At 34.5% G+C, this 25,641-nt stretch overlaps 1 protein-coding gene across 3 annotated transcripts in view; it reads right to left on the reverse strand.

Annotated features, from left to right (window-relative positions):
* LOC100881010 (Rap GTPase activating protein 1) overlaps positions 1-25,641 on the reverse strand; it is a 182,288-nt gene that overhangs the window by 137,985 nt on the left and 18,662 nt on the right. The window contains exons 1-2 of one of the 3 annotated variants that reach the window (XM_012280623.2): positions 11,921-13,767; positions 10,085-10,619 (exon numbers count right to left, since the gene is read on the reverse strand). The exons of the other annotated variants lie outside the window; for them this stretch is intronic. Coding sequence (XP_012136013.1) covers positions 10,085-10,125 — 41 coding nt within the window. The 5' untranslated portion in view covers positions 10,126-10,619; positions 11,921-13,767. Of the gene's footprint in view, positions 1-10,084; positions 10,620-11,920; positions 13,768-25,641 lie in introns of those variants that run through there. 3 annotated transcript variants of the gene reach the window in all.

Genomic DNA, 25,641 nt, shown 5'->3' on the forward strand with positions numbered 1-25,641 from the left:
AGATTGTCGCATTTACGTGTCGATCCACGTATTTCGATTAGGTCGGAACTGGTTTGGATTTATCAAAGTTTCATCGGTCAAGAAGATGGATTTTTCGAACTATCGAACAGGTATCTTAATTTATTTGACTGCTGAAATTTTTACAAAATCTTGTACATAGAAATATTTTTAATGGAGTTTCAATTGTGGAAATTTAGTGTCTAAGTCACAATTAAATTGTGATCAATTCTCAAGGCTTTATTTTTGAACATTTCAAGATAATTCATGTTTCAAATACACTCGTGCTGAACTAAAATTCAGAATCTTAGTAGAACATACAAATTTTTTTTTAATATAGATATTTATTTTGTAATATTTTAAAAGATTTTTAAAGTAGAATGTTTTGAAGCAAGATTTTTTCAGAATTCTCTCTCATGGCTTTTCATCCAAAAAACACATACTTCAAAGAAAATAATAAACAACAATTTTCTGCAGCAAAATGTACAGTATTACAATATATTTTCTTGAAAAATAAAATACTGCAAACTTGATATCAAAGTAATTTCGTTATCAATTGAAAACTAATTAAAAACTTTTAAAACTTCTCAATTTCATCAATGATTAAACTCCTCGTGTTTAATGAAATGTCCGTATATTGGCACTGCTGAAATGTATTGCATGAACGTAAATCAAATAACGCGAATGTAATAAAAGTTTGAACGAGAACGTTCAGCATAAATGAAATAAAAGCACATTGGAATGAAAACATTTATTTTTCCATCAACTTTGAAACATTCTGTACGCGTACGTGTACAGATACATACGTAGGTAGTATCTAAAGTACTTATACGAACCGGACAACCTTGCCCGCGAAGTGTCATTTCCACAAATACCAACCTAACCGTATTGCCCACAAGCTACAGATTGGTATACAAAATAAAAGTAGGAAGAAACAAGCGTACAAGATTTGCGCGATATTTTACGTGAATTCATTCCCTATCGGCCACTGAGATAAGCAGTTGAGAAGTTCCACGTGTTGACTTTCTTTCAGACTTCATTTCTATAGGGTGTTCTCTAACGCAACGTGTTCTCTAACATTATAGATTGATACAGTTTAAAAATTATCAAGAGACGTCACATAAGTTGATGTACCACTTTATTTAGTTTATAAAATACTTATATAAGTTTTGTGTTCAAAATTATCAATTTAGTTTGACCATTTATATAGATGTTTAACATTGAGGTTAAATGTTAGGTTAGGTTTCAAATTTACGTAATATAGTTTCGTATTCAAAACTGTCGATTGTTTAGCAGATATTTAATTATCTTTGTAGATGTTTAAACTCGAGGTTGAATGTTAGGTTAGGTTCCAAATTTACGTAATATAGTTTCGTATTCAAAATTGTCGATTGTTTAGTAAATACTTTATTATGTTTGTAGATGTTCAACATTGAGGTTAAGTGTTAGGGTAGATTTAAAATGTACATACACTCCTATGTTCGAAACTGTCGATTGTTTAGTAGGTATTTAATTATGTTTATAAATGTTTAAACTCGAGGTTGAATGTTAGGTTAGGTGTAAAATATACATACAGTTATGTGTTCGGAACTGTCGATTGTTTAGTAAATATTTTATTATGTTTGTAGATGTTCAACATTGAGGTTAAGTGTTAGGGTAGATTTAAAATGTACATACACTCCTATGTTCGAAACTGTCGATTGTTTAGTAGGTATTTAATTATGTTTATAAATGTTTAAACTCGAGGTTGAATGTCAGGTTAGGTGTAAAATATACATACACTCCTATGTTCGAAACTGTCGATTGTTTAGTAGGTATTTAATTATGTTTATAAATGTTTAAACTCGAGGTTGAATGTTAGGTTAGGTGTAAAATATACATACAGTTTTGTGTTCGAAACTATCGATTGTTTAGTAAATATTTTATTATGTTTGTAAATGTTGAATATTGAGGTTAAGTGTTAGGTTAGGTTTAAAATATACATATACTTAAGCATTCGAAACTGTCGATTATTAAGTAGGTATTTAATTATGTTTATAGCTCTTCAACACTGAGTTCAAGTTCTCAATCGTTCAACAAATATTAATATTCCTTATCTGCAACAGGTTTTCCCGAATTTCCTCCAGGGAATCCCCTATTTATCCCAACTCATCCTCATTCTGTAATCAGATACGCAAACCAATAAAAACGTACGTGCAAAACAGCAAATCAATAGAACATAAATCGAAGTATGTACTCCGTATCATCCACAATTTATAAAAGCTAAATCCCCTTGTTTAATCAGTATCATAAATAACCGGTCATTAATTAAGAGTGTACGAACACTTTCGCGACTCGCCGTACATGTGTACAACTGAATTTCAATACTTAACGAATGGCAGGTTGAATATGTGACGGTCGAATTAATAATTACGAATACACGTTAATTATATTTCAAAAGTGACTCACTCGACATACGGGGAATAAGAGGCCAACCTACGCATCAAGAACATAGTCCTCGTTATTAAAACACAACCGCATCTGTTATCTCGAATACTTTGCGTGTTAACAACTAATAGCACTGAGCGTATTTCGTTCGAGATTAAATGCTTGTCAGCTTTATCGTAATGAATAGAATTGAATGATACTGTTCGCCGCACATTTCAATTCTTCATTGTCTTTTAATTGTTACGAGATCAGCGTTTCTCAGCTTCATTATCTTCCTGGCATAACGTGGACGTAGTTATACGCTGTGACTTATTAACTGCTCGTTTTTCAATTACGAAGAAGGCATTTCCATCTTGTGTGCGCTACGGGTAATATGGGTGATGTGGTGCTAAGTGTGGAGTAATTGGGAAGCTTTTAGGAACGTTGTTGGTTAGTTGGGGGGTATTAAGACGAATTTTTTTGGGGTATGTGGATTTTAAAATTTGGAAATTTGGAAATTTGGGAATTTGAAAGTGTAGGGATTTGGGGATTTGGGGATTTGGGGATTTGGGGATTTGGGGATTTGGAGATTTGAGAAATTGGGGATTTGAGAATTTGGGGATTTGAGAATTTGAGGATTTGAGAATTTGGGGATTTGAGAATTTGGGAATTTGAGTATTTGGGAATTTGAGAATTTGGGGATTTGAGAACTTGGGGATTTGAGAATTTGGGAATTTGAGAATTTGGGAATTTGAGAATTTGGGGATTTGAGAATTTGAGGATTTGAGAATTTGGAGATTAGAGAATTTGGGGATTTGAGAATTTGTAAATTTGAGAATTTGGGAATTTGAGAATTTGAGGATTTAAGAATTTGGAGATTTGAGAATTTGGAGATTAGAGAATTTGGGGATTTGAGAATTTGGGAATTTGAGAATTTGGGAATTTGAGAATTTGGGAATTTGAGAATTTGAGGATTTGAGAATTTGGAGATTTGAGAATTTGGAGATTAGAAAATTTGGGGATTTGAGAATTTGGAGATTAGAGAATTTGGGGATTTGAGAACTTGGAAATTTGAGAAATTGGAGACTTGAGAATTTGGGAATTTAGGAATTTGAGGATTTAGAGGTTCTGAAATTCAGGAGTTCAGAAGGTTCGGAAAGTGGGAATTTAGAGATTTGTCGACTTTGGTATTGGGAAGTTTGTTAACTTGAGGATTGTAGAAATCGAGAATGTAGAAATTTATTATTTAAAATTTAGAAATATATAAATCTAAGAATTTAAAATTAAATAATGTTTAAATTTACAAATTTTTAAACTTGAAATATAGAAACTTAAAAATGTAAAAATACAAGTGTACCTTCATAAGCGTGGAAACATAGTTATTGTAAATATGGTAATTTATAATTTCAGGAACCGACGTAGGTATTTTATAATTAGATAGAAAGAAGGAATCCTCGTTCACAAAACTATGATTAAACGTAGTTAAGTGAAAGTTTGGAATACATGTTACGAATTGTACATTGTCTTCCTCAAATCATAAGAATAACTGAGATCGTTAAAACAAAAGAGCGGATGTATCGTTTAGTAACACTTTCTGAACATAATTTTCATCAATGGAACGGGTCTCTTATCTTACAGCACTTATAAACCTTCAAGATTTCATTTATGGGCACATTGAAAAAAACTATTATAATTGTTTTCCAAGAAACAGATTGAGAAACATAGTAAAAAAAAAATAGTAAAACATATCAAAATTTGTAAAAACTATACATTAGTAATATTACATTACTTTTTCTAGTAAGAATAATAATACATATACTTCAGGGAATGTATAAAATATGTTAGAAAATATTATTGATATTAATGCTAAATTAAATATTGATAAACATTATTGAAACATTTAGATGAAATATGTTAATTTTTATGTTAGTAAATTTTTTAACACACTAAATTTGATACAAAATCACTACATGTTAATTTAAGAAAAACAGTATTAAATAATAACAAATATTACTACTTTATTTGAGCATTATTAATGTATCGTTCATTAGCAAAGATTTTCATCGACGTTTACATCAAAATGACAAATAAATTCCGTCACTGAAAGGTTCATCTATAAATTCATGAATCGACCATAAATCTCTCATCAAATCGCGTTAAACTACGTTTCGAAATTCGTAATCTACCATATAACAATCTGACAAATAAATTTAATCTCCATATTCTATTCATTCTTTTCTAAAGTTTTAATAAATAAAAGTTTGAAGCTTCAACGTTACATCAAATATTGTCATCGGGATGACATTTATAGCAGTTATGCTTCAACAACGTTAAGAACAAAACAAGTAGGTTATCGAAATTGTATTGAATTTATTTCTTCAGAATTATTCGAGCACAAATCGTTCGACTTTATCATCGACAGATGAAAGCAACACGTAATGAGAACGAGTGAAAGAACAGATATCCCTGTACACGTGCTGATAAACAATAAATCATGCCGATATAGAGAAACTGTATTGCTATCGTTTTCATTCGTACCTGCTAGATAATAGTTTTCAACAGTTCCCTTCTTCCATATATTTTGCAAAATTTTATCACTTTATTTAAATATTCAAATATGACTTAAAAACTGACTTACTGAGATACTTATTGTCAGATGAACATTAGATGATGTTTTAAACAATATTTTATAGAGAAATTGTATATTGATGAAAATGATTTTTAAAGGATATGTATTAATGAGATTATTTAGAATATTTTTGGTTCACAATATTTTCTTATATATTTTCACTCAAAGATTTCTTACATATTTGTTTCACATACACTATATTGATATACTTCCTTGTAATAAACAATATACAGGATGTCTCACAACTAGTGTAGGTCCCTGAAATGGGGGGTAGCTAACGTGATTCTGAAGAAGATTTTCCTTTGCAAAAATGGGGTTTGAAACTTCGTTTTTGAATTATAAAGGAAAAACACGGGGGAGTGATAGCTTCGAACCTACAGCTGAGTGCGATCATGAACAAATGCCTTTTCTAGGCTTGAAGCTATCGCTCTCGCGTCTGCGTACGCGTAGTCCTCGCGCTCTGATTGGTCCGTGTTTTTCCTTAATAATTCAAAAACGAAGCTTCAAACCCCATTTTTGCGAAGGGAAATCTTATTCAGAATCACGTCAGCTACCCCCATTTCAGGGACCTGCACTAGTTGTGAGACATCCTGTATACTGGGTGGCCAAGATAAGAGACGCCCTGGACATCACGCGACCCCTCGAGCGTTCAATTTAAAAATCACGTACAGCATGACTCCGTAACCCTTTTATCTTAGCCACCCAGTAATTTCATTGAATTTTCTGAGCTTCGAAAGCTTCCATCATAATCTTTTCAACTCATATCCTATTCCAGTCTAGCCTAACCTACCTCATAACTTTTCTAACTCATATTCCAATTCAACCTAACCTATCGCGATCATGCACAGACAATATAAATTATTGCCCATGTTAATTAAGAACTTCATAGTTAAAACGCAAACATAGAAATCGATACTTTCCAGCGATAATCTTATTCGACTAATTGCTTTTGACTCTCGCCACAAAAGAGCGCGGTTAAAGTAGAAAAAAAGCCACGCTAGTCGAACCGAGTGCTCTCGTTCTTTCTGTACAGAAAAGTTTCACCGAGTGAAACCTTGTGACGCCTCTCTGCCTTCCTGTCCGAGCATCGACGACCTCGTTAGATCAATTTGCTAACGTTTTGCACCCACGAGCCGACCGTTATTCCATCGCGGATAAATTGACAGCGTGGGTCGCGCTGAATAAACAGGAAATTAGAAACGTATTCCTGTCCCGCGGTTTCACGCTTCGACCGATTCATTGGCTTCCATTGAAAAATTACGCGTCCAAATTAGCCGAATCAAACGGGCCAATCACGGATTTATACGAACAGAGAACTCGATACTTCGCACTTTCATTGCGGTAAATTCGTTGAAACTTTCCATCCTGCAGGTGCAAAGGCTTCGCTAAATCTGATCTACCGTTTTGACGATTTTTAATCATCCATCTTTCTCACTACTTTCAAATATTATAATAACTTTCACATTGCGATTCAAAATTTGATTAATACTTGTGTATTTTTGATAATTTGTATTTCTAAATTGGCAAATTTCTACATCCTCAAATTCCTCGGCACCAAACTTTAAACCCACACAGTCAGCTCTGAAATTATTAAATCGCGTCCTAGAAACTTTCGAATGAAACCGCGCAATATCACAAAATCAAATCAGATTAATTACATTAGTTTAATTAGAAAGAACCTTCAATATTTTCCAAAGAAAACCTGTAATGGTAAAAGTAACAACCTTTAATATTTATCGATAAAAGAAGAACGACCTTTAATATTTATAAGAAAAGCAACCTTTAATATTTGTCGATAAAAAAGCGACCTTGAATATTTACCACATTAAATATATATGTAGATACATTTGTAAAATCGTTGAAATAAAGTTTCGTGAAATCTAGAAAATCAAAGAACAGAAAGTAAACATGTTTATCGACTCCGTTTATGATTTAAAACCGCTTAACGAACATGTGAACGATAATGAGGCAATTACGGTTTAAGTGGAGTGTTTGTGCCATAAATTTTGTTGAAATTTAAGGCTACCTGCAAGCAAAGACCCTTGATGAAACGAGGTCTCGGCTCGTTCTAATTCCGACTTAAATTTTATCTACGTTAAGTGCGTTGGAGGGCCATCGTTATATCCCGAAGTGAAAAAGAATATCGGTCTTGTTCTTCAGCGCGTTCATTAGTATTCCGGACGGTGCATTTCTAGTGGCCGACTGCGAGACAAGTAAAATGGGTCCCCCAATCATAATTTCATTCCAGATGCAAATACCTGGTCCGCTCTTAAAAGCACGCCAAAAAGGAACGGGAAGAAAATGAAAAACAGTAGCGGTCCGAGAGTCCAGGCGACAAAGTGTACAATCTTTTCTGTTCGTCTGACTAATTGGCGGAAATTCGCGCGAGTGCCGAATACGAATCACGACTGATTTTGCATAAATGATACAATAGAAAATAACGAGGTATTTTGCAAGTATGATTCCGCTCTATATTCTTAGAAATTAACGCTTGGCACAACATTGTTCCAAATTTGAAAAATAATCAGTACTTTACAAATTGGTTAATCACCTTTAATGGATCACCTACATTTTCTTTACCGAGTAACAAAATTATACAGGGTGTCTCACAACTAGTGTAGGTCCCTGAAATGGGGAGTAGTTGACGTGATTCTGAAGAAGATTTCCCTTTGCAAAAATGGGGTTTGAAGCTTCGTTTTTAAATTATTGAGGAAAAACACGGACCAATCAGAGCGCGAGGGTTACGCCCGCTCAGCCACTAGGCTTGAAGCTGTCTCGCGTCTGCGCATGCGTATTCCTCGCGCTCTGGTTTGTCCGTGTTTTTCTTTAATAATTCAAAAACAAAGCTTCAAACCCCATTTTTGCAAAAGGAAGTTTTATTCAGAATCACGTCAACTTCTCCCGTCCCCATTTTCAGGAACCTATACTAGTTGTGAGACACCCTGTATATATTTTTCGTACTATACTTGTAAAGTTGTATAATCCTGTACATTTACTTCTCTTACGAAATAACAAATATTTTACTGATATTTTGAAAAATTTACAAAGAAACTGTTTCTAATTTTCTTGAAATATAAAATGCAAAACGCAACGTTGTTGAAGGGAAAATAAGAAAACTTGCGGTAAGTCTGATTTTCTTTTCCGTTGGGGAACTTTTCATACACGATTAATGTTTCTCATTAAAGAAGAAACTTAGATAATCTCCACTTTTATTGCCATTAGCTGGATTTTATTTACTCTATTTTACCATTACATTAACACTTGATAAAATTTTAAATCAGTTCATGTATAAATGGATCAAATTTCAAATGATTGTTTTCCGTTACGGTGAGCGGTTCGATTAAGAAACTTTAACGTTTAATTTGATACAAATATGGCGTACAATCTGATTGCGAAACGAATTTATTTAATATACTTTATTAATGTTCAGAACTATCTAATATTACAGAATTTTTTAAATTCGAAAAAAATCTTCAAAGCTTTTGCTTTTATTCATTAAAAATTTATTTAGCCTTTTTGTAACCGTGTCACGAGTCTAATAGATACATAACGAATTTGGAAAAGTGTTTTTATATATGTTCACATGTGTCTATTTCACTGTGCTATTAATATCAGTATAAATAAGCCTCGAGGAATTAAAAAATCAATTTAGCTCGAATATTAATCATGTTGATTAGCACAAAATAATTGGCTGCACGTGCAAGCGAACGTAATTACGTATGCTGACCAACCTAAAGTGAGGAATCTACGCTTCAACTTGTCATTTCGCGACTAGACTTCGAATGAGTTTCCTCACTCGTTCAAGAACCTACACCAACATAGAGCTGCTATCACTATAAACGCATATGCTAGTTATAGTTGACGGTACCGTAAAGGAAACGTGAACAGTAACGTATCTATGTCTGGAAATTACTGACTTTCCAAAGTCACACATTTCTTATGTCGATTCTTTCATTTTCATGTTACATTCCTTTACTTTAAGTGGATCTTCAATTCAATGATATTTATATTTGGGAATTTTCAAATTGTTTTGGAAATTTTCAAACTTTTCTGCTTTCAAATTGGAAATTTTCAATTTCGCAAATTTACATTCTCTACTTTCTAATTTCCAAGCTTTTCTATTTTCAAATTGGGAATTTTAGATTTTTGCATTTCTAAATCCCTAAATTCTCTAAATTCTCAAATCTCCAAATTCCCAAATTCCCAAATTCCCAAATTCCTAAATCCCCAAATTTCCAAATTCCCAAATTCCCAAATTCCCAAATTCCCAAATTCCCAAATTCCAAATTCCCAAATCTCCAAATTCCCAAATCTCCAAATTCCCAAATCCTCAAATTCCCAAACCCCCAAATTCCCAAACCCCCAAATTCCCAAACCCCCAAATTCCCAAACCCCCAAATTCCCAAATTCCCAAATTCCCAAATTCCCAAATTCCCAAATCCCCAAATTCCCAAATCCCCAAATTCCCAAATTCCCAAATTCCCAAATTCCCAAATCCCCAAATCCCCAAATCCCCAAATCCCCAAATCCCCAAATCCCCAAATTCCTAAAGCCCCAAATTCCCAAACTCCCAAATTCCTAAATCCCCAAATTCCCAAATCCCCAAATTCCCAAACCCACAAATTCCCAAACCCCCAAATTCCCAAACCCCCAAATTCCCAAATTCCCAAATTCCTAAATTCCCAAATTCCTAAATTCCCAAATCCTCCAATTCCCAAATCCCCAAGTCCCCAAATTCCCAAATTCCCAAACTCCCAAATTCCCAAACTCCCAAATTCCTAAATCCCCAAATTCCCAAATTATCAAATCCCTAAATTCCCAAAATTCTCTAAATTCCACAAATTCCCCAAATTACCCAAGTTCCCTAAATTCCACAAATACTCTAAATTCCTATACTCCCAAATTTCCAAATTTTAAAACCACTCTGCCAAAATCCAAAATTACCAAATTTTCAAAACCCACAAAAGATAAATATTTACTCTGACGCGATAGTATTCATTCACGCGCGAAAATATAAAAGACAGCAGTAACGCGTGGTATCGTAACACTCACCCAGTGTCCCCGATGTAATCCAGCATGCGTATCTTCAGCATCTCTGGGGGCTTGCGTGCGACGTCACATACGAAGAAACTTGGAACACAATCGAAGCTGTTGGCCCGTGAGAATCGCGAGATTCTCGATCTGATAGCACGAAGAACACGGCAAGAGGAAGGTGGCCGATATATCGCCGGCTCTAATGCGACGAATCAAACGGTACCACGTCCTCGAAGCCTCGAATCGAAAATGCGTGTACGTGACTCACGTTCGGATGCGCCTATACACCTGAAGGATACTTCGATTGCGTTATCGATGACGTCTAACTATCGGACAATCCTTTGTCGTTTGTCACGTCGATTTTTAGTGAAACTTATCGTCACTTATGCTAGCTTTTAGGCAGCTGCATGTGATACTATGTTCACGGTTGGATTACGGTGATTAATTTCGAACACAGATTTTGAAATTTTTGTAAAGCTTGCGTACCATGAGTATTTTATCAGTCTCTTGCTCAATCTGCTTCGATTTCCTCGTCGAATCGTGTTTAATTAGACTGACGTAAAAAAGGAAAAGCGTGAGTCAGGATATTTACGCTAACGAGTGATATCTTTGTTCGAAAGCTCGTGGTTACGTGCAACTTTGACGCGGAACTGTTGAATGCAACGTTTAGACGTTCCTTTGAGGCCACACTTTTCTATTGCGGTTTATGTAGCAATTTAAATCTTAATTAAATCAGGTGTCGTACCTTTGATGCAGTATGATAGATGTTATACTTTATTATTTTTTAGAGTGAATATTTCATGAATATTTATATTAAAATTTGTAAACATTGATATTTCATGAATTTCACAATTTGTAGATATTGATATCTACATTTCATGAATTTCAAAATCTACAGATATTATTATCTAATTAATTACAAAAAACACATACGTTGATGTTCTGAATTAATGCATCGTAAAATCTAAATATGTAATAAAGAAGTACTTCAATATTTTACTAAAAATTTTGAGCACTTCTCAAATTAACCAAAAAATGCATCTCGCTTAAAGAAATCAATAACGACAGAAAATATAATAAAATAATTTTACATCGAGGAAAGTGAAAATTGAACCAGAAATATTACCAACTGCATAACCTTAATCCCGTAGGTATTAATATTCACACAGTAAGGTACTGAAGCTGCATATTTATCAAAATGCAGTTACCTCTAAGTTTTCACTTTAATATCCATTTCAACCGAGCTGTTCTTATTCCGGGCATATGTATGTCTTGAATATAAATTTTGCTAAACTATAAGTAGCACAGTTTACGAGTGTTCTGATTCAGCGTTGAATATTAATACGCTAGATACGGAATTGAAAGTGAGTTATTAATCGCTCGTCTCGAATATATTTTAATTCCGTTATTTTCGAAATAACGAACAACGAATTCACGGTACGGTGCATTCAACCTGATATAACACTACTTCTACCGATAAAAATACTTGTTCAGTTCGTTATATAGAAGTGTATAATAATAACGTACAACCTTTCAAAGTTGCGCGTGAAACTTTAACGAGCTTCCGATTTCGAGTGAGTAGTTGAAATTTACTTCGGCAATAATTATACTTTTACACGGTATTTTTTAAAACTGTCAAATATTTCATCTGCTATCTAATCTCAGAGATTTTCATTTCATATACTTTAAATTATTTTCTTTTTACAGAAAAAACTGAACTCTGGACAAAAATAAAATATGAACTCACGTCGAATGAAAACAAGAAATTAACTTAGAAGTCTGCACTCTTTAATTTCACGAAAATATTAAAGAATGTTAAAAATATTTTGTACTGACTCGTTTATCTCAAATTACCTTTTCCTCTAATATTAAAAATGATCACTAGTCACTTAACACTGAACTTAACAAGATGTACACTTTTTAAATGTCACTGCTTTTCCCATAAACACAGCTTCAAAGTCTATTTATAACTTAAAGTTATCAACTCCATTAAATTTCAAAATATTCAAATTTCCACACGCATAACGAGTGAAGTTTTTAACAATAAACCTGCACGTTTTCACGAAATTCAATTCCAGCTTAAGAAAGCTAATGTATGTCAATATATGCAGGCCTCATTTTCTTTTCTCCCATCTTAGGTCGAAACTCGATTAGCCGTGGAACACCCTTGATCTTCCAGAACGAACTTCTATAAAACTTATCCACAGTTCGCTTACGAAGAATACAGTTTAATTGCACCAGCCTCGAAAATTTAAATAACAATCCATCATCAGCGTAAGCAAAATAAAGTAAGATAATTATTTTGCGTTAGCCATTTGCTTCAATTAGTCTTTTGATTTACAATATCCTCGAGGAAGCACAGTTCCTCTTAACTCGACCGCGACGAATGAAATTCTCTTCCTCCTCTAAAGAAGAAAACACGGTTACAATGTTCTTCCTTTTCACGTCATATTCCAGAATCCAGATTACTGTGGCTTTGTCAATTACACGGGACGTAGACGTTGCACACAGAAGCTCGTCAACGTCGAAGCGAAGCTGTCGCCGGATCGCTCTTCTCGTCGGCTCAGAATCGCGTTATAGTAGTTTTTGTCGAGTGTTCCGTGAAAGAAGACGCTCGTTACCACGGCACAATCCATGGGGGTAGGTTTACCGTTCGGTTGCGTAGCTCGTTACGCGTTTCGTCGAATCACGATTACGCGTATACACCAGGATACACGCGGATCCCGTTATCGTTCGCGATCGATTAACTCCCTTGATGCGTTTCTTCGGTGGACGCAACGGACCCAAGCGATCGCGGAAGGAACTTTCTTACTCGTCTCTTCCTTTTTCTGTAACAGTCTGCTGCAGATAGCCTGCTGGGGGAAACGCGATAACGTTGCATCTACAGGATTCTCACAATTATTCTTTCTTCTCGAAAGGAGCTTCAGCAGGTGATCAATTTCGACAGCTTCGTGGCAAAGAACAATTTTGTCCTCATGTGCTGCGACGACTTTTTTATTTCTTGCCACGGTGATTTCGAGGAAACGATTTCCGTTCACCGAACCGAGATAGCCTTCCACGATAAGGTTTAAAGGAACGGCGATAAAAAGCGATGATAAGGCGGAGAAAAATAGGAAAAGATGGAATTAATAAGGCACAGATACAGAGCGTTGCGTTCAACCATCGGAAAGCGTGCACGGACGATTCGAAGTGCAAGTTACTTTACACCTTGCAAATTAAACGGCGGACAGACCGAGAGTAATTACCGTTAGCGATGCGGTAATTACCCGGCGAGCGAAGTGACTCGTTATGGTCGCGTGAGACGCGATTTTTCCAGTTCGCGGCCTTACAGATCCATTCGTTCGGCTATCTTGTCATTGGAGAAAAAATGATCGACCCAGCGGTGTATACATCAGCCGACGCTAATTGCTTGTCGTTCCAGCAATTACGGCCAATCGCGAGATAACATTGTTCGCCGTTGTTGGTAAACCGCTTCGGAGCAATTGTTACGACGCTTCAATTACAGTTTTTCTTCGTTCGGTGTTTTCGTTAGGTGTTTTATCTCGGGAAGTTCACGAGCGCACTTTCTTCCGCGATTCGTTTCACTCGATTTTTGATCTCGATCGAAATTTTCCTGTAAACGATTCTCGGGATCGATCGATCGATCGAAAAAAGGCGGCAGGCACGCGCTACGAGCTCTGCCAACGGATCGAAGTGCCGGAGGACTGTTTTAGTGGCTACTCAATGCATCGCCAGTGGCAGTCACTCCCTTCTCTCGATCTCCGACAATGTTCGCTCCTCTCTTTCTCTCTTTTGATCGTACGAGCCACCTCCACCTCCGCAACCACCTCCAGTCGAGGAGCTGCAGTCTTTACGAGAGGTTTGTGGAGGGAACGCGCCGTGTGAAACACGCGTCGGTTTAGAATCGCTTGTGAAGCTCCGCCGACCGATACACGATTATACCTATCGATATAGGTAATTTGTTCTTGTAACTGAGAATATTAGATTTTTGCCTGGATATATTGTTTGAAGTTGTTTTTAGGAAATATTATTTGGAGTCTTACTAATGTTAAGAGTATCCTTGGGAAAATTGGGAGAGGAGCATGCGATTTTTATGGATTTTTTGGGATCTTTGAGAATTATGGGTTTATTTCAAGACGTGAGAATGTGGTACTTTAGGGATTCGAGGGATTTTGGATTTGGGGATGTTTGAAAATTTTGTCATTTGAGAAATTGAGAAATTTGGATATTTGAGAATTTGGGGATTTGAGAAGTTGGGGGTTTGAGAACTTGGGGATTTGAGAATTTGGGGATTTGAGAATTTGGGGATTTGAGAATTTGGGGGTTTGAGAACTTGGGGATTTGAGAATTTGGGGATTTGAGAACTTGGGGATTTGAGAATTTGGGGATTTGAGAATTTGGGGATTTGAGAATTTGGGGATTTGAGAATTTGGAGATTTGAGAATTTGGGGATTGGAGAATTTGGGGATTTGAGAACTTGGGGATTTGAGAATTTGGGGATTTGAGAACTTGGGGATTTGAGAATTTGGGGATTTGAAAACTTGGAGATTTGAGAATTTGGGGGTTTGAGATCTTGGGGATTTGAGAATTTGGGGATTTGAGAATTTGGGGATTTGAGAATTTGAGGATTTGAGAATTTGGAGATTTGAGAATTTGGGGATTTGATAAGTTGGGGATTTGAGAACTTGGGAATTTGAGAATTTGAAAATTTGGGGATTTGAAAACTTGACAATTTGACAATTTAAAAATTAAAAAATTTGAAAAACCTAAAAATCTGAAGTTTATCAATTAACAAATTTGGAAATCCTGCAAATAAGAAAATTTGAAAAATTATAAACCTCGAAATTAGAAAATGTGCAACTTTGCGAATATAATTAGTGTGCCATGAAAACGTTGAACCTTGGAATGAAAATAAGTGTGATGAGTCAGGGACATTAATATTGTATAATAGCATTTATATACGCACATAGAAGTGAAACGACTCAGATATCGAACGAAATTCAGAAAATATTCGTGAAATTTTGAAAGTTGATTGTTTCCTAGTTTTCACTATAAATTATAGAGTTAACTAACGTGCGTTATACTTTCTGTGGCTATTTAATACACACGATCATCAGAAATTTCTAGTAGTTAGCTGTGCATTACTTTTTCTAAACCGAAAGTAAATGGTAAAAACAAGTTTTTAAAAAATCTCTAAAATTATAAACACAAACTTTATCGTTTATATACTAAACAGATGTTACAACTAATTATTATAAATTGTCATACTTTATATCCAACAAGAGAAACGTATTAAATTGCAAAAGTTATCTGTAATAATTATTCTTAATGGAAAAACGCGAAACCTTTTTGTATTAATAATTTTTATTCAACGATAACGAGTTTTGACGTAAATATGCAAGAAAACGTAACTTGATTCAGCGATCGCAGTAAATTTATTCTTCAGTTTTTGCGAATAAAAGAAAGTGGTGTTTTCCATGCTCATTGTGTAAACCTTGGTGAAACGTTCATTCCTTCGTACTTTTCCACACAGCACGATTATTCTTTCATACTTTTCCGGTATTTAAGAGTAACAGTCTGAACATCATGCTATAATAAGGATAAAAAACATTAGGTTATTGGGTTATTACATATATGGAAAATTTCAAAACAGAGAGTTTTATATGCTTCAATAATACTAGAGCTAAATTGTATAAATAGTAGAATGTTGATTGTTAGTTCGAATAATTTTATTAATCACAAAATTGCGTCTGAAAAGGTAAAGCATCATTTTTCAGAAAATTAAGAAATTTGGAAATTAGAGATTTCAACGTTTGAAAATTTGTGAATTTAGGAATCTAGGGATTTTGAAATATAGGAATTTGGGAAGCTGGGGATTTGGGAATCTAAGGATTTTGGGATCCAAGGAATTTGGAGATCCAGAAAATTTGGGAATCTAGGGACTTTGGGGCTCTGGGGAATTTGGAAATATAGGGAATTTGAGGGTCTAGGGATTTGGAGATGTAGGGATTTGAGAATTTAGGGATTAGGGAATCTAGGGAATTTGGGGCTCTGGGGAATTTGGAAATATAGCGAATTTGGGGGTCTAAGAAATTTGGGGATCTAGGGAATTGGAAATCTAGGGATTTGAGAATCTAGGGATTGGGGAATCTAGGGATTTGAGAATTTAGGAATTAGGAAATGTAGGGAATTTGGAGCTATGGGGAATTTGGAAGTATAGCGAATTTGGGGGTCTAGGGAATTGGAAATCTAGGGATTTCAGGATCTAGGGATTTGAGAATTTAGGAATTAGGGAATGTAGGGAATTTGTAGCTATGGGGAATTTGGAAGTATAGCGAATTTGGGGGTCTAGGGAATTGGAAATCTAGGGATTTCAGGATCTAGGGATTTGAGAATTTAGGAATTAGGGAATGTAGGGAATTTGGAGCTATGGGGAATTTGGAAGTATAGCGAATTTGGGGGTCTAGGAAATCGGAAATCTAGGAATTTCAGAATCTAGGGATTTGGGAATGGAGGGAATTTGTTGCTCTGGGGAATTTGGAAATATATCGAATTTGGGGGTCTAAGGAAGTGGAAATCTAGGGATTTGGGAATCTTTGGATTTAGAAATTTAGAAATTAGGGAATTTGGGAATCTAGATATTTGAATATTTGGAAATCCGATTATTTGGAAATTGGAAAAATTTAAGTAAAATTTGGAGACTCAAGGGCCAACATTCTTCTCATAGAAATTTGAAAATTCTACTAATTTGAAAATTCTGCAATTTAGAAATTTCAAGAATGAAGAATCTTCACTCTTGGAAGTTCCCAATTTTACAAATTGTACGCACCTATGACTATGCTAACACGAAACATATAGTTCCGAAAGAAACACAATGACCTTGAAATCCTGAAGGAGCCTTAAAAAAAAACCTAATACCACATCGGTGTTATTCCACGATAATTTTATGTAACGAAATCATGTCATGCTTGTTATGTTCCGACATGAATTATTTGTCATGCACAGCCTAATACTTAATTTTCCATTACATTACTCGCGATGTTCATTACACGCTAATGCGTCCATCCCGTTTTTGTTCGACAAAACGTTATCTGGTTAAAGTTAATCGATGATACAAATTCTAATTGAAAAACAGGAAACGAAGAACTTGCTCCAGAAATACTCGGAGGATGTATCGTAACGGTATGGCATTTGCATAGAGATTTACAAAAATCTTGAACCATCCAATCTGCTACATCGTGGAGAAATGCTTTCGTACGCTTTTTTCACATGAAAAGTAGCGCAGCTTGTGCAACGTTCAGATTATACGCTCTTCGTACAGCAATCAACTGCTTAGGCAATCTTGTCAATTGTACGTTATTCGCACGCGAAAGAAGTCTGCCGATAAAGAACGAGTTTTACAGTTTTATTGCATGTGTGCCATGTGCTCAATTAAACATTCGTATCTTGTATAATGGAATGATAAAAAGTATTCAAAACACCACTTTAAGTGCACTTATACGGCTACCGATGGCAAAGGGTGGCGCGACACGAGGCTGAGGTGAAGAGATGGTATAATTGGTCTACTAATGGTTTAGAAGTGGTTATTAAGAATAGAATCACTACATTCCTGAATTTTTATACTTCCGAATTCCTACATTTGCGGATTCTTACGTTTTAGAATCTCTACATCCCCATATTCCTATGTTCTCAAATTCTTACATGGTTAAGTCGGTATATCCCCAAGTCGCCACGTCTCCAAATCGCTACGCCCCCAAATCCCACCGTTTCCAAATTTTTAGATTCCCTAATCGGCACACCCCCGAATTCCCACATCCCCAAATCGGTATATCCCCAAATCGCTACGTCTCCAATTCGCTACGCTCCCAAATCACTATGTCCCCAATTCACTACTTTCCCAAATCTCTCCACTCCCAAATTCCTACATCCCCAAATCGCTACGCCCCCAAATCGCTACGTCTCCAAATCGCTACGCTCCCAAATCGCTACGTCCCCAAATCGCTACTTTCCCAAATTCCTCCGCTCCCAAATTTCTACATTCCCAAATCGGTATATCCCCAAATCGCTACGTCCCTAAATCGCTACTTTCCCAAATTCCTCCACTCCCAAATTCCTATATCCCCAAATCGCTACGCCCCTAAATCACTATGTCCCCAAATCGCTACGTCCTCAAATTCCTCCACTTCTAAATTCTTACATACCCAAATCGGTATATCTCCAAATTCCTACATCCCAAAATCAGTACATCCCCAAATCGCTACATCCCCAAATCCCTCCACTCCCAAAATTCTTACATACCCTTGCTACATCCCCAAATTCTTGCCTCCCCAAATCAACATTACTTATCTCCAAAAAATTTCTCCAATTTCCTCCTCCCCCCCAAAAAATTTCTCCAATTTCCTCCTCCCCCCCAAAAAAAAACTCCTAAATTTCCTAATATAAAATAAAGTAGGAAGTCATTTTAACTGGCTAGTCCCACTGTCAATTCGACAGCCAGCAACTAATAAAATCATCTACTAGTATGCACCGTGCACGAAATTTCTATGTGAAGGCACGAGGAGCAAGGAGGAGTGCATTCCTCAGCAACGACAATAAAAATGCAGTATCTGGAGAAATTGTTAACCCTTCACACGTTCACGGACACGCGATAGTCCGAGGTTTTCGGTTCTCGTTGAATTCATCGCCACTGGCAATCACTCTCTCCTTTCGGTTCTCCAGCTGCCTCTCCTCCTTGGTCTTTCCTTGTTTTTTTCCTGGCTCTTCCCGTCTCGTTCCTGGAGGAGATCATACCAAGGGGACTGTCTATGTGTTATACGCATACGTATCACACGCAGGGATTCATGGAAATGTACGAGTTTGCTTGGAATTTCACTTGAGTAAGATAATTATATTTTTAATTTGTTTAGTACGATTTCAACTAGAGTTGAATTTATAAAAATATTTCTTTTTAATAGCTTGAATAAATTTGAATATTACTTATATTATTCAATTTGAATGATTATATTTGTCTTGTTAAAATTATTATCGTACGTGTCTTCATGTTTTTAATTAATACAATTTATCAATTTTATAATTATCCACTGAATATTATTAAGTTATAGGAAATTTATTATGAACAATATTAAATATACGTATATGAATATGTATGTAGATGCATAATAACACCTATACATATACACATGTAGCTTATACACAATGAATATGAATAACGTATAAATAATTGATATACATACATGGAGTATGTGCTTCCTACATATAAACATCACATTAAATAACTATATCATAATCGCATCATACAATTAATATCGCATATCATACTGAAATTTCGAACAGCACGTCATACATTTTCGTCAAACCAAACACGCTTACGCACATGCATATGTGTATGCGTACATGCATGCACATATGAGTACATATGTACTTAGATACATAGAGAAGCGCGCTTGGGGACCGGAGATATCGTATATTTACGGTGAACATAAACCCATACGACTAACGGGGGGATCTGTACCAACCACGTCAACGTTCATTGAATATAAGTGGCCTGCTCTGAGCGATTAACCATGATACACTCTATGGTTGGCTCGATTTCATGGCGAACGGTCGAAGGCATTTTAGGAATTTATCCACCGTACAGCCCTGACATCCATTTTCTAAATTACTATTATATAATGTTTCTACAAAAGTTTTATAACAATTTCAGTATTGAATATTCCTTTATTGAACTAAACTTCGGTATTTGAATTTTTAGGTCAATTTGATGTTTTTATTAGACCCCACTTTTTATTAGCTGGCAAGGGGGACTGATAGGTACATATGGATATTGTGGGTGGTAGATTATGTTAACGTAGCTATTAAGTGGTCTTGGACCCTGTAGGACGTGCAATTGTAATCACATGTGTGCTACTATTAATTATCGTTGAAACGGTAGTGACATGGATATTATAGGTAATGGTTATGTGAGCAGTATGTGTATGATATGGCAATAATTGAGCGAAAATGAAGTGAAAGATGGGGATGAATGGAAAGGAACAAAAGAATTGGGGAATTTTGGATTGGAGCTTTGAGAATTGGAAAATTTGGGTATTTGGAAATATGAGAATATGGAATTTTGAAAATTCGGAAATTTGGAATTTTTAGAATTGGAAAATTTGAGAATTCGGAAATTTGAGAATTCGAGCCCTTGAGGATTCGGAAATTTGGGAATTCAGAAATTTGAAAATTCGGAAATTTGGGAATTCGGAAATTTGGAAATTCGGAAATTTGGGAATTTGGAATTTTTAGAATTGGAAAATTTGAGAATTCGGAAATTAGAGAATTCGAGCCCTTGAGAATTCGGAAATTTGGGAATTCGGAAATTTGAAAATTCGGAAATTTGGGAATTCGGAAATTTGGGAATTTGGAATTTTTAGAATTGGAAAATTTGAGAATTCGGAAATTTGAGAATTCGAGCCCTTGAGAATTCGGAAATTTGGGAATTCGGAAATTTGGAAATTCGGAAATTTGGGAATTCGGAAATTTGGGAATTCGGAAATTTGGGAATTTGGAATGTTTAGAATTGGAAAATTTAAGAATTCGAGCCCTTGAGAATTCGGAAATTTGGGAATTCGGAAATTTGGAAATTCGGAAATTTGGAAATTCGGAAATTTGGAAATTCGGAAATTTGGGAATTCGGAACTTTGAGCATTCGGGATTTTGAGAATTCGGCCATTCTAGAATCTGGAAATATGGGAATTCTCAAATTTGAAAATTCTCAAATTTAACAATTTGTGACCTGGAAGAATTAAAAATTCAGAAACTCAAATTTAGAAAATTTACTAATTTTCCTAAATTGGAATTACTAAAATTTGCGAAACTTGAAGAGTAAAAAATATCTACATCAAATTTTAATACTTCTATTATAAATCATTTTTATTCAAACAAACGTGCATACAAATGCAATAATATTGCATATCTTTGCAAAAAATATTGTTAACACTTAATAAACCCTATTACCTTTACTGCAATTTTTAACAGCTCCCACATTACCAAATGGTTGTCGAAGGATGTCATTTCGTTTGAAAGTGCATACCAGAACAATTAATATGAACGAAACGTTTATGGCTTTATGATTATGGCTTTTGGCATCTTTCAGTACTGTGCAGTTACATTCTTCTCCGAATTCGTCGACGACCGAGTCACGTGTTTGCTGATTGTAGTAATAAAACTTTCGTTGAAAAATTTTCATGAAACACATATACCAAGGTTGTAATTAAATTGTAATTAAAAAGAAAGAACCATACTAAAACTAAGAGTAGAGAATATATTCGTTTATTTTGAAAATAAATATTGTTTATCGCGTCTTAATTTTAGTGCACTTTAAAATAATTCAATTAAAGACCATGGTGTATCATTCGTAGTAATAATCATAGTAATTAATTAGTAATTAAAGGTTTAAAGAATTTTAAATCATAGAAATTGAAATATTTAAAAATTGAAAAATGTAGAAATTGAAATATTTAAAAATTGAAAAATGTAGAAATTGAAATATTTAAAAATTGAAAAATGTAGAAATTGAAATATTTAAAAATTGAAAAATGTAGAAATTGAAATATTTAAAAATTGAAAAATGTAGAAATTGAAATATTTAAAAATTTAAATATGGTGAAATTTCAATGTTGAAAAATCTAAAAATATAGAAATTGAAATGTTTAAAAATTTAAAAATGTAGAAATTTGAATATTTAAATCGTCGTACAAAAAATTAAAGGACCAGTCTCTATGTAAAAAGGACATACTCGTGGTTTACACTACGAAAGATAGGGAATCGAAAAAAACAAACTAAAGGTCTTCCGCAACATATGTGCCACGTTTTACCAATCTTTGTGTTTGACACAAACGAAGCTACAGATATTTGTTTGCGGTAGATTCCCTCGGGAAAGCACCCGGAGATAACGACTTCAGGAAGTTCTACTAGTCGCTTACAGGCGACATTTCTTCTATCTCGTCAACGCCGGATGAAACAACGGTATTGCAGAATTTCCGGAAAGTTACAAAAGCTTCTTTTTTTGAAAATCTTGTGCATCGTTAGCGGACTACCATCCAATCTGCTTTGACGTAAACCAAAGAAATTCAACCTCGCTACTGAGATAGCTTTCGTAAACATAACAATCTTGTTTCAATCGAGTTCTATATTTTTAACTTGGTATATCGCTTTACCAGCAATTCTAACCTATTTATAAATATTCAATGTTCAACAGAACTTTATACCAAGATAAAATTGTAACAAAATTTTAGAATTTTTCTGAGTAAGATGGGGACTGTATTACTGTAATTTATGTTAGTTAGGTTAGATTGGCTTTATATCGCTTTACTAGCAATTCTAACCTATTTATAAATATTCAATGTTCGACAGAACTTTATACCAAGATAAAATTGTAACAAAATTTTAGAATTTTTCTGAGTAAGATGGGGACTGTACTACTGTAATTTATGTTAGTTAGGTTAGATTAGCTTTATATCGTTTTACTAGCAATTCTAACCTATTTATAAATATTCAATGTAAAACAGAACTTTATACCAAGATAAAATTATAATAAAATTTTAGAATTTTTCTGAGTAAGATGGGGACTGTATTACTATACTTTGTATCAGTTATGTTAGGTTTAGGTTAGGTTACCTTATATTAGCTGTATTATATGCAAAATGAGTTTTATTACAAATAGAAGTTAAACAGATGAAGATACACAGATTGTCAAGTTTAAATTTCTATTCCTTTTCTTTGATTTGAAGGTTATAGTTATACATTTTTATATTGTTAACTATCTTCACGTAAAGTAATTTTTATTAACAGTGGAAAATTAAATACAAATTACTATTCTTATATTTTCAATCGTCTTTACGCAAAATAAGTTATATTCACAGATAGAAGTTAAGCAGATTGCACGTTTAAGTACATCAAGATTAAATTTCTGTTCTTCTGGATCGATTACGCGCGCAAGTACAAAAGGGATAAGCAACCCCTGTTGTAACTACATCTCACGAGAAACCTTTCAAAATATTAGGTTTTACAATATTTTCCTTTCTCTACTTCGTCATCTTTTGCGATATTATGAAATCAAACAACTCTGTAGCTTCATGAAACAACGTTTGTTTATAAATCCTTCGATTCTTATCTATTTTTTTAAATTTCAATCGCTGACGTTTGCATGAAGCTATTTTAAAAATACACGCGTAAATCCAAATTCTTCGAACTTTTAGTAGAATGTTTATTATTTTCATCGTTCAATTTTACTCTTTTGCTTCAAACAAAAATTAACTCTTGAATTAATTCATTCTTTAATTCATTTCAATTTCGAAATATAAAAAGTACCAAAATTTTTGATAAATTATTAAAATTGTTCTATAGTTAAATGCGAAGCTTACAGTTTCATGAAAATAACTATATAAAGCATTGATTTACATTTCTAATATAAAATGAGTGATTTAAAACTTGTTAAAAATACATTTCTAAGTTAAATACAAATTTTCGTATTTTTAGTGTTCGACTCAGATTTGAATTAGTTCGAGGTTCGCGTTAGATTTATTTTACGATTGCCCTATATTTTATAATTAAATGGATTTGCGGTTTATTCAAGCTAGATTTATTACTGCAATTATCTAATTGCTAGCCGGTTACCCCATGGCGACTAGATTAATGATGCGAATGAAAACTTAATGCAACGCAAACCAACTAAAATCGTACTCAAACTCATTTAATTACTAGTCGGCTCGTTATTAAGGCTCTACAGTACTTAAAACTGCTTTCTCATTTCTTATTAAATTCAAATCTAGCCCACACTTAATCTGAATCGTCGTTATTTTGTCATAAATCAAACGCGCGTTAAAAATTCTTTAAACGTACAATACACGCAACTCGATATTAAAAATAAAATGTAAAAACGAATAAACTGTACAACATAGTTGAACACATTAATTCTTAATCCCGATTTCAACAGAGATTTCAAGCTTTTTAAATTTTGTACTCCGAAAACCTTGTAAACCATTAAATCCGTTCGATAATTTCAATGCACAAAATTGCAGAAAAATGCAAAAGAGTCGCGAAACAAACACGAAATAAAAACAATTTCAGATGCTGACTTTCGTGGGAAAACAATTTTGAGACAGAATGTTTTTACTTTATAATGACTTGCATAAAAAGCATATAAAATTCCATTTTCAAGACTTTATGCTTCATTCATTATTCAGCAATCAACTTTTTCGACGCATACCGTATTTGCATTAAACGGCTCGTATAAAATGAAAGATCGAGATGATCACGTGGCGGTCTAGTGTACCATAAAAAAAGCAATTAAGTCAATCGTCCAGGATAATCGTGGAAGTTTCTCCTGGGTAACTCGCTGTTTCTTATCTGATGAGCACCTAGGGGTCTTCACGCCTTCGCCAGACCCCCACACCAAGGGTATTATCGAAAGAAGCCATAAATGGTTACCTCCCACCTCGTGCAAATCTGTACATTTAACCCTCTTTCTGGTTTGCGCAACCTGGTGTGCACGGTTTTTTCCAACATCGCACGAGGCTCGGTCGTGCGTTCCTATCACGTCCCACTGGGGGATCACTATCTCGATTCGTGGATCGAAAAAATCACGTATGCTTCACTGCAGTGACACATGACATACGGTACTTCTGTGCAACCGTCTGCAAGTCAATGCTATCCTTTACCGATCGTATTTAGAAACAAAGATGCCGAGATATGGCTCCGTATGATGTGTGGATCATCTCTTATGTAATGACATCTATTCTGTATCGTATCATAATATATCCTTGCAGAGTCACAATATAGTTGTCTATAACTTTTAATACACTTATACATTCTTACAGTATATTTACAAAACAAAGTGTATTTGGGAACAAAGAGCTGAGGAGTTGGGTCTCATATGTGGATGTGTGATTTCTTTGCACAAGTCTTATGTAATGACATTATATTCTGTAACGTATCATAACATGTTCTTTAATAGTTACAATATAGATGTCTACAAGCTTTTAATACACTTATACATTCTTACAGTATATTTACAAAACAAAGTGTATTTGGGAACAAAGAGCTGAGGAGTTGGGTCTCATATGTGGATGTGTGATTTCTTTGCACAAGTCTTATGTAATGACATTATATTCTGTAACGTATCATAACATGTTCTTTAATAGTTACAATATAGTTGTCTACAAGCTTTTAATATACTTATACATTCTTATAATATATTTACAAATCAAACTGAATGTATTTGGGATTAAAGAGTTGGAGGAGTTGGGTCTCATATGTGGATGCATGATTTTTTTGCACAGGTCGTATGTAATGACGTTCTATATTATTCTGTAACGTCTTATCATAACATACCTGTGTGGGATTACAATATAATTATACACAAAGTTTGCGGTCTACTTATAAACAAAATTTATGAACATGTTTATGAACAAAGAGTTGGAGGAATGATATGTGTCTGATATGTGGATGTCCGATTTTTTTGTACAAAACTTATGTAATGGTATTCTACATTCTCCTGTAAGATTCTATCATAATATACTTGTGTGAGGTTACAA

This window comes from Megachile rotundata, chromosome 1 (assembly GCF_050947335.1).
Source record: "Megachile rotundata isolate GNS110a chromosome 1, iyMegRotu1, whole genome shotgun sequence".
NCBI lineage: Eukaryota > Metazoa > Arthropoda > Insecta > Hymenoptera > Megachilidae > Megachile > Megachile rotundata.